We start from the raw sequence: 11,121 nt of genomic DNA on the forward strand, positions 1-11,121 counted from the left end.
CGTTAAGTAGTTTTAAAGAGTGTACCGTAGTTAAAGAGTGTCTAGCAACTAGTGTACCGGCGCTTGCAAATTGCAATCATTATTATCTTGGTAGCTATTGCCCATTAAAATGGTTTTAAAGAGTATTTAGTAAGCACAACAATAGGCCGAACCCATTTTGTCTTTGGGTGCCATTTAGCCAGTCATTGTCGCACTGTCATCAAACATTGTTTATTATACCATCTATTCGTGAAACGGATGCACAACGTTGTAATTATGCTAAGCACGCCGGCAATCACACAATAGCCTATTTCAGATTGCATACGGTAAAGGCTCCGTAGAGTCCGTACATATAATAGTACGGAGTCAGATTAGCAGTACTGTACATTAGCATGATGAAAACTGCTTCAGATCTTTGTAGGGTTACACTTTGGTCACGTACAGCAACGAAAAAATTAATCGAGTCGAGTGCGCGCGAGGACGTGACCACCCTGCTAACGGTCGGCGGTCTGAGTGCTCAAAAAAGATCCACGGGCAGCATAAGCTGGCCTGCCATTCCCTCATGTGTCTGAGCCGTTGCGAGCATCCGCGTAAGGCAGACAGTTTGTACACGTCACCGCACGACGCTAGGTTACACCTGCTAACGTCGCGAACGGACGGAAGGTTCTACATGGAACCGGAGCCGAAAGGAACAGAAACCGTGCAATCTGAAATAGGCTAACATTAATTGCACGCTGGGTTGTCATCGGATACATCGGTGTCTTGCATTTATTTAGTGGCAACGTCTGTTTAATTCCTTTCACTTCTCACTTATTTCATGGAGCAGACGTTGTTTTCCTTGGGGCACTCATGCTTTGCTTGTATCAATGTTTTCGATAAACAGAAACTTGCCAATCGTACAAGTGTATGCATGGGCTAGCATAATAAGCGGGGTGCCTGGTGGCGTCCGATGCATGTCTTATTAACATTAATTGGTGGCACTGACCAACTGATTGGCATCGCCGCAGAAGCTGCATTCATCAGCAAAATTAATGCGACAAAAAAAGTTAGTATATGAGGAAACGCAAAGTAGCAGTGTTGTTAACTGACACCACATTTACTTGGCAGTGCACTCTGCTGTCCACTCTTTTCCCATCGTATCAGAGTTCCCTTGTAGTTGTGTACGATGGAGTCAACCGCTGCTGTCATCACGCTGTGGGGCGCCGTCTCGCTCCTACTTCGTTTCAACGCAGCTCAGACTGGTATCCACACCGTCGAATCTGGGCATGGCACAGCCAGCGCTGGAAACGACACAAACAATTCGGGGATTACCACCGACCAGAGCCCAAGGGAAAGCCGGTAAGTCCCGTACAGAATTCTAGCGGCTTACGTTTCCCCGGTAAAGCACGGTTTAGTCAAGTGACCTTCTCCGAACTAGTCGGTTTTAGCTGCTAACCTAACCTAACCTAACCTGCTTTTAACCTGAGACGCCTTGCTTACACACAATTAGCGTCGTTTATGTCATGTAAGCCCACTTTAAAAGCCTGCCACATTTAATGTTTTGTCAGATAAATCATTATCAAGATATCATATGTCATTATCTCATATGTCAACTGCTCATATCACTATAACATACACTCGGAAGTTTGAGCGACATACAATGTCACCAAGAAATGGTGCAGCGGATTCTGGGTACACGCTTAGCGAAGACGGCGACGGTAAATTATTTTAAAACCATCAGAAAGCTGAAGTGCAGCAGAGGCAGACACACATGCCGACCTGCGCAGGCGTGTGAAGGCAATTTGCTTGGATACAGAGTATGTAGTTACAGAAAAAGTGCAGCTATCGCCAAACAAAGAGCTGAACCCAACTGCGCTAGTGGTTTGACTTAACCGGCAACCGTGGATGGTAACCAACATTCTTAACCTTCAACTGTGGACGGTTGAAGCGTGGCACTGTTGGTTTGGTTAGTTCACACTGCAGCCATCCACGGTTGACGGTTACGCAAGTTGGTTAGGGCTAACATCTGTGGTTCGCATTTTTTGCAGTACCATGGATACCAACGTCCTAAAAAGATTTGTGTGTCCCGACCCGTTAATGACTTCTGGCTGTAGCAAGTGTGAGAAATCATGTGCCAATCCAAACCCGTCGCCGTTATGCGCTTCTAATTGTGACTCCACCTGCATCTGCAAACCGGGTCTGTATCGAACTTTCATTCCCTCGCCAATATGCGCGCCGCCCAATGGACCACTGCTCAACAACTGTAAAGCAGCATCAAGAAATGCTAAAGGTTAAACACCAGATGGCAGCGGCTACGATACGTGTTGTCCGTAATTGATGTCCACAGCAAACGTTGACCGGCTGACGATGGCTTAGTTTTCCTGATGGTGTTGCGCGCGCACTGATTATGTCTGATTGTTTCATAAAATGTCCAAGTTAGGACACTAAGTGGTTCTATGGGGAATAAATTATTTGATTAGAAAACAAACCTCACTAACATGTAAGTTCTGTACGCATGGAACCATATAACATCTCCATAGAACAGCCACAGAACCACCATGGAACCACGTGCGTCACCACCGGCTGGTATCCTATTGCAATGACAACTTCTAAGCTGCCCCTAGTGGAGTGGGTTACACACCCGTACCAAGATCAGAAGTGCTGGTGGTGTTAACGAATTACTTTAAGATCGCTTATGTAATTAACTCTTAACGAAAGCCGGCAACAGAACACATCGTCAAAACGTACGCACACTTTTTATAATCCGCTGAAAATCATTGGGGAAGAGCACGGGCAAGGGCAAGAGCAAGAATGATTTTTGATCAGTTAGACATTTCCCAAACCAGTGTAGAAATTCATGATAGAAGTGAACATTCGTACAAGTACACATTCAGATGTTTCCACTTCAACTAGCACCTATGAAATGCTCATCATCATTACTGTAAAACTGCAGATCTTATTTGTACGGCTACGTCCCGAACAGTAGCGATAAGATATTGACATGCTATACGGCAGTCGTACCGCGGCTACCGTACTCGATGACCAACCACGCACAGTCGGTACAGTGGGAATACACTCTGGACTCCGATGAGTGGTCGTACACAACAAAACTACTTCCGCTAGGTACTGCTGATGTGCCTAACGAAAGCTACCGAAACCCAAAACACTCAGGAACTTCTCAAATGTTTAATCAACAAATAGAACACACTTCTACCAGAAGGTCACACCAACTTTCTAGTAAAAGCTAACTTCACAGTCTTCAGACTCTTCCAACTCTGCAGACCAAAGACTAACCATGCAATCCGAATCGCTAATGGAATTAGTGATCAAAATGCGTTAGATAAGAACAGCAGTTGTACGTAACAGAACAGACAACACGCACGTCACAGCACGTACGTACCTAATACGCTGTCTACGCATAGCGTGTTAATATACTAGGACAATTGGGTGCTGTGAACACCCTCTGCACGATTGGGCTGCGATGAACATCCGGCTAAATTTAAGCTGTTTGCACTGTTATGTCAGTAGCGTAACTAGCGTTGCGTGCAACGGCTAACCAGTTGTTCATCGCAGCCTAATCGGGCGAGGGGTGTTCACAGCACCCAATTGTCCTCGTACATGTCTTATCAAGAGGAATCCGGTAAAAATCAAGAACGAAAATTAAGGAAGATAATTAACGCAGAGATATTGTGCAAGTAACAAGGAGAATTACTGTAAGAACGTTACTGATCGTGGGTAATCCGGATGGCGGGGTTTCTTATCCCACGTGTTGCTGTGTTACTCTCTGTAGTTTCCGGTCAGGCGAATGAACGGCGTGGCTGGCACTGTTCTCCATTCTGACGCGGGTGCTGCTGTCCGTGCTGCTGGGGTATGGTTGGTATTGTCCCTGCTGTTGGTTACTTTGGCCCGGCTGTGCGAGTTGCTCTTCAAGCTGGCGAATTTTGGCATTCAGCTGCGCAATGGTTACTTTATCCTCCCGTACGGTGGACTGATGACCTCGCTCTTCCGGTGCATATCCACGAATGCCGGTTTTTGCAATAATATTGCCCAAATCAAGCTGCTGATACTCTCCAGCCCACATGTCTGCCATTTCGACGAAGGCACACTGTATGTCTTTGTCATTATCGGTGCCCTTCACTGCTTTATACTCGTCGATTTCAACGATGTAATTACTGATTCGTGTACGCGTCTCTTCCGTTTAGGGTCCATCCCAGGCAATTTCACCTGGCCAAAACGGCATGCTTATCGGGAAATAGCGGTACGGATTGAATAACGCGGTTACTGCTCTACCCTTTTGAAACCTTGACGGTGTGAATTGCTGATGTAGCGATACACAAAACCAGAACGGTGTTCATACCGCCAGGTCCCGTCATCTGCTGCATGCTTTATCCATGACCCGTTGGCAAAACGATTGAAACGCCAGGACTGCTGGTAGAAATGGCAGAGAGACGTTGCCAGTGGCTCCGGGAAAGTTACGAATTTGTTACTGTTAGGTTGTTTACTGTGACGCTCCGAAAACGAGAACGTAGTTTTCAACTGCTCAACCTCGTACTCGATTACCAGTGCGTCGTAGTTATTCGGCAGGGTGCTGCGTTGATCCAAAAGGCGATCTATCGCGGTACCGATGTTGTTCATGTGGCCCTGCATGTCCTCAGTGGTGACGGCCCAGATGCAGCTAATGAACGGGTTGAACGGCAAGTCGTTAACAGGGAGTGCTGTCTGACGGGAAGTTGCGGTAACATAACGGATGCGCTCAGCGCGTTGCTGTGCCTGCTGGCGCTGGTTACTATTCTCGTTCCCGTTCTTCGGAGTATTGTTACTCTGGTCGGTGCGCTGCCCGGGTTGCTGAGTGGTACTGTCGGAGGTGGCCGGTGTTGGTGCAGGTGCGTGTGTGCGGCCTGTTCTGGCGTGTTACTGGATGGAATGGCTCGTTGTTAAAGCTACCATCATCATATCCAGTTGTCTGGATGTCCATAGCGTCCGGCGGCACGGTGTTGCTGGGTGTTGCTTGTGGTGTGTCTGCCGGTGCCGAGCTGCTTGGCGTAGTGTTACTGTCTGCGTTAGCGGGAGCCTCGTGGGTGTCCATTTCCATGACTGCAAATCCATACATAATAATGTTACTATTTACCGTTTTGGGAATATATACTGATCAGTGCTGCAGTGTAATACATGTACAAGCTTGTCCGGTAATTTCCTACGTAAAGGTACAGCTAGCGCGAAGTTTGCGCTTATAACGATGGCCACTTCACTACGTTTATAAATTTAACTCAATGCGCTCCGCAGGCAGATTGTCGCTTACTGCACCGACCATTTTTTAGCCACCTTCCGCCAGGCAGTTACTATTATCCTCATACAATTATATGGCGTGCAACAAGCCACCAGCCAGCCAAATGCATGTTACGTGTTTAAGCAGTGTGGCGTGGCGCGCCGTAGTGTGAAGTTTGGCGTAACACGCAAATTTATGTAATTCGCTGTACAGATTCGTCAGAAATTACCGGACAAGCTTGTACAGTACACTGTGTTAATATATAGTGCCGAGATAGGCTGCTGTACACTTTTTTTACATATTGCACAGTGCATTATTTTTATATTCTGCACTGCTTTTACTGTGACAGTGTTATTCCTGCGGTGTTCTACACTGTATATACTTTAGCAGCATTATCTCGCTGTGATACTGTACGCACTCTCACATTGTCATTCTTTATGTATTGTACACTGTAGCTGCTGTAGCAGTGTTGTTTTTTTTTTGACTTTACACTGAATAATTAGGAGTTCGAGTAACTCATGAATTGGTACATGTATTTGTCCTTGTGCTGATGCGATAGAAATTACCGGACAAGTCTGCACGCTTGCCATTAATGAATCGGTGTGTGCGGGTTTTGAAGTATTTTTGGCCTTTTGGCCAATTTATTATGTATGTTATTTCTGGCGGAACATCCGTAGTGGAAACTCGTGTCGCATAGTTCACAATGCGTCGTCTGCGCGAGAATTTGAGTTTTAATTTGGATGTTCTGTAACGGATGTGTGCACGATGGAGCCAGTTGCGACCATTCCTTAGGGAGGCTAAATTCCATGCCGTCTCCGCAACGCTTGTCCGCAAGTTAGGAACGAAACGGGGACCATATGGTGACGCTGGACGGCGGCGCTCGATAACCACTGGTTATTGGATAGGCAGACTTGGCAGTGTTACCGTTATGGCTCCTGCGTTATGCTTAGCCTGTGGCTCGCTACAATCTTTAACTTTTACACGTGAGTTTGTCAAGCTTTTTTCATTCATTTCTGTTTTAATTTTTTTATCCAGTGTCATGTATTGTTACCGCGAATAAATGTTTCTCGTTAATGATGTATGGAGGAGCATTAAGGCTACATCTCAGAAATTCGATGTGCATTCCTGATTCCTCAGCAAAATTGTAGTATTCATCGTAAACTTGCCACCAGCATTTCCATACACGTGATACGTACAGTATTGCGCACAATGTCGAGGAAATTTTTGGAAAACGTAGCACACGTTTTTTTTGTAAACTTTACTTAATGTCTGTGTTGGAAATTAGTGACATTTGAAATGCACACTTAGAGCACTTTTCCACATATTTCTAGACGCGTTTCTTGGGTGCTGAAATACTGGACGTTGCCAGCGATAAATCCGGGATGTTTTACCCTACGTGTAGCGTATACTTACGTATGCGTACGATGGTAATGTGATGTGGACGTACTTGTATGAATGTCTCGTAAATGTTGTGATGTTAATATTAGGCCCGTAGCAATTGGACAGTAAAACCATCACCGGGAAAAACATTTCCTGATAAATGCAGAGGAAAAATTAAATGTCCTTCAAATACTTCAAATACTTCAAATGTCCGGCAGAAAACTGTGTTTGGATAATTTAGCCACGTATTCTGTTTGTCGGTAAGCATGCTGTCGGTCAGCAAATGTTGTCAGCAAGTTGTCGATACAAAAAACATATGTCAGCAAACTGTCGACAAGTAACAAGCATACTACGGTATAAAGGTAGACGTTAATAACAACTGTTAATGTGGAACGGACATAAAAAATTAATATTGTGCAACATGTACTTCGTACTTTTATTTGAGCCTTATGTTCGATACTTGAGTGATGAGAATCGCATAAATATGCAGTTTTGCCAAATATTACCATCAACGATTATTTCAGATTTTTGGGAACAACTGCCAGAACATAAACAAAACCTCAAAATTTAATCGACTTGGACACAAATGATCGTTCTCACGACATAACGCTTCATCGCGTAACAGTCTGCCGCAGAAAACTTTCCAATTCGCAGCGGCATTTTCAAAGTCATAATGTCGCACTGCGACTAGAATCCATAAAACTCCGATTTTTGTTACAGCCGGTACGAATATTTTCAGGAATTCAAGAATGCCTTATGCCATCAGTGGAGGACCGCTCATATGTATCTCTAGTTTGAATCCACATAAGTGGTCTTCCGCTGTCGGCTGTGAGAGGTCCGGTGTTATCTGGGACTGCTGGCGCACCGCAACGGACAAATAAGAACCACACTTGTGCTAATGATAATACAGTGAAAGCGAGTATAGCTTCACCAACCGGTATTTATACGCATGTTATGTTGGTTTTAACACTGCAAACTGTCGTTGCACTGTGCACACAAAAGTATTTACAGCTTACAGGTAATCTTGTGCCCGTAACTGATAATACTGCAAATAAATTTATCATTTTCTCAAAGAGCTAACTATTTTAACAGTGAATCAGCGACTCTCAAACTCACCATACGCTTTAACAACAACAGGTCAACCTGGTCAGTCACCCATCAACATGAACAAATCTGTAGACGTCTGACATCCAAGATGTGCATGACCAGTGTACTGTGTATCACAACATGTAACCGGTTAAATCAGTTGTTGATTCAGGAATTTAATATATGTATAAATTAGAAAACAGCGGGCAATATGAGCACATCCTGGGCGCTTAAATCGCCGGCATTTAGTTTGTTGTCGGTCCTAAAGTCAGAAGAATTCTTTCTTAAAGAACTAGGCGTCCCAGATGCTGCAGTGAGAAAAAGTGTCAGCACAAAAAAAACAAGGATTATTGTTCAAAAACTGCTGTACAGTGCGTTGTGTATTGTATATATGAGACAAAATAAGCAATGTACAGCAATGAAAAATTTTATTTTTCATTAAAAAATTATAACTAATTGTTGTTACACACAGACCCGCTTGTTTGCGCAAACGTTTCGAACCGGAGCATTGACGTTTTTTTCATATACTGCATTTATTGCACCTCGTCTCCAGAACTTTACTTTGAAACGCAGTCTGCTTGTATTGCACGCTGCTCGTACATGGTTCTGATGAACACAAATTAATAACAACAGACTGAGAATTCCCAGCTCGTACCACATATCTGTACGTTTAGATTTTGAATGCTGCAGAGGTAGTCGACAATTACTGCTGGAAAATGTAAGTACCAAATTCCGCCACATGGTGAAAGCAGTTGCTATCTGATTGTTCCTTAGGTGCAACTATTTCAAAACCCAACGTGAGAACTTTACGGAAGCGACCCACTGGTGCTCAATAAATAACTGCTTATGGAATTTAGGTGGATGCCCTGAAAGGCGGAAATGTATTACACAGTCTCCAGTTGTTTGCTGAAAAATGCCGGTATTAGCAACACCAAAGCAGAGTCAATATCTGATAGTTTCACTTCCGGTGAGAAGGACAACTGTTCCGCATCTAGAATCAATAAGCCACAGTTTTACGGAAATTGTCTGGAAATGTGTACCTCTGTATTGTGTTTGCATACACCGTACTGGCACCGCTATACTATAAAGTGTAAGTTGAGCAGAATTAGAGTGAAGGGTCCGTATAATCGTACATACAACAGCATCGAATTATGTACACAGTGAAGTATTGCTTCGTAATTACACTGTACTAGGGAAGTGCACCGCTTTAGGCAAATCTTTTTTCATTTAACGCAGTTCGCTACTCGTACAAAATTTAAATCTAGCAAATTTCAGTGGGTAGAAACCGCTTTTTTAAGTAAAAAACGGTAAAAGCGAAATTGTGACTGCCGTTCCCCCAAAACGCACTGAACTACCCTGAGTGGTGGCAACGAATTCAATAACGAAAATGAAATTCTGCATTCGGAATCCTTTCTAGGTAAATTAACAGCACTGATTCCGCCTGCGATGTCAAAAAAAATTTTGGACAGTCTACCAGGGCGGTGCTTTTTGGTCGGTTACCTGCCAGGCTGACAGCCCTTATAAAGAAATCAAGCCTGCTGAAGGCGAGTACGATGTTTGCAATGTTATATAATCATTGTGACCATAATTTCTCCTTTTAACTCGCGTGGTGTTTAGCTTTATCTTAACAAATAGCGAGTTATCAGTAATGGTTGCAAGTTTAAATATTCAGGCAGGAATGGTGCTACGTGAAATACATACTTACTGCAGCGAAGTTTATTCCTCTCTGTTTATTAAATAAGCAGGTTTTGCTCATGGCTATTACGACCATCGAGTTCAAACAGTGCAATATTTGAACTAGATAGGCTATTCCTGTTGTAACGTACTCCAAAAGAATTTTATTCAAATATCTCAAAGCGTGCATCGTAATGGTCAAAATTTCGCCGTAGCTATGTTGTTCAAACAGAAGGGTCTTATACAAATAAACTTAAAGCATGCATCGGAAGTTAGTGAACCACTCAAACTATCAAAATATTATCAACATGTACCTTTTTTTATACAAGTATACAAGTTCTTTCACCGTTTTTATCGAAAACCTGCAAGCTCATCGCGACAACTAAAGCAAGAAATTTTTGGCAAAATTACAGAGCAAACTACAGCAAAACAAACTACTACGAAGAAAGAGCAAACTACAGTTGTGGTACAAGTTGTGGCACTCGTTACAGTTTTGGTATTGGCCACTTATACTGTAGACATCGTTCGTTCTAGAAAAGGAACAGCTGTAACACGACACCTGCAAGTTATTGCAGCCGCATAATTATGGAAATGTCCCAATGCCGCCTTTTTTTGCTACCAACACTGATGTGGATTTTGTGCAAGCAAGCGTCATGACAAAATGCTGATGTGTGATGCAACTGCAAATACTTGACGTTGATCGAGACGTTCAGCTTATCCACCATACAGAAATGAAGAAAGAGCATAACATTCCAGTGCCCCCACAATACCGAGATTTTGCAGTTGTTCTCTATCGGCCGGCATACAGATTGGGATTCCAAACAGTTGACAGATTGACGCAGTTTCCTTTCTAAATCCGCCAAGAAATGGAATATCTGGAATATCTACAAGTCACGATGTATAATATTTTTTGATGCATCAAAACATATTATGTACAGAATTAGCAGGCAAGCCAGCAAATAAGCAGGCAGGAAAGTGCTAATTAACTCTAAAGAAACGGTAGAAGCTGCAGACTTCGGGATGGCAGAAGATCGGTCGGAATACATAATGGAAAATTTTCGATGGGCAGCATTTCAAAGTCACAATGTCGCATATCGACAAATTCTCCGATTTTCGTTACCGCCGGTAGGAATATTTCCAAGAATTAAGAATTCGCTTTGTGTCGCCAGCGGAGGACCATTGATGTGCATTTCAGATCGAATTCACATAAGCGGTCTTCCGCTGTCGGCTGTGAAAGGTCTGGCGTTTTCTGGGACTCATGGCGCATCCGAGCGGATCAATTATCAAAGAATGTCTCTCTGTAGTGCGTAGGCATTCCAAAAACTAGATAAGCCGACAATGCTACAGTTTTATACATCCCAACGAGCACACTGCAATCTGGTCCACCGTGGTCAAGACAATGAAGGCAGCTGTTCAGCTACCCGCGATAACGATCCACCAGAGGGATTTTTAACCATTGGATCGTAACGGCAGGACATTGCTGACCAATAACTTGTTTACATGGTACATCACTGGTACTTCAGCCACCAGTCAGTTAATGCAATACATCGTGGGACCGCAAATAGTGTCACAAATTTGGCATTACTGTGCGTGGAGAAATGAGAACCACATTAGTGCTACTGATAATGCATTGAAAGATAATATGTTCAGCTGCTTGCATTTATATAGTAGGTTTGCGCGCTGCAAACTGCCCCCACACACGAACATCAATATGCTGATAACGTTGCATAAAAATTTTTCAGTTTTTAGCCACATAT

The 11,121-nt window shown here is 43.6% G+C and overlaps 1 protein-coding gene across 1 annotated transcript; it reads left to right on the forward strand.

Annotated features, from left to right (window-relative positions):
• The first annotated feature begins 1,054 nt into the window (after positions 1-1,054).
• Positions 1,055-2,414, forward strand: LOC129586088 (uncharacterized). The gene is made up of 2 exons (XM_055479094.1): positions 1,055-1,317; positions 2,007-2,414. Exons 1-2 carry the CDS (start codon positions 1,145-1,147, stop codon positions 2,251-2,253), a joined length of 420 nt encoding a protein of 139 aa, XP_055335069.1. The 5' UTR covers positions 1,055-1,144; the 3' UTR covers positions 2,254-2,414.
• Positions 2,415-11,121: the final 8,707 nt, after the last annotated feature.

The sequence above is a fragment of the Paramacrobiotus metropolitanus genome, unplaced genomic scaffold, assembly GCF_019649055.1.
Source record: "Paramacrobiotus metropolitanus isolate TYO unplaced genomic scaffold, Prichtersi_v1.0 Parri_scaffold0000019, whole genome shotgun sequence".
Lineage (NCBI taxonomy): Eukaryota > Metazoa > Tardigrada > Eutardigrada > Parachela > Macrobiotidae > Paramacrobiotus > Paramacrobiotus metropolitanus.

Coding starts and splice junctions, on each gene's coding strand:
- LOC129586088 (XM_055479094.1), top strand. CDS start 1,145: ATGGAGTCAACCGCTGCTGTCATCACGCTGTGGGGCGCCGTCTCGCTC. Junction 1,318..2,006: donor CAGAGCCCAAGGGAAAGCCG/GTAAGTCCCGTA, acceptor CATTTTTTGCAG/TACCATGGATACCAACGTCC.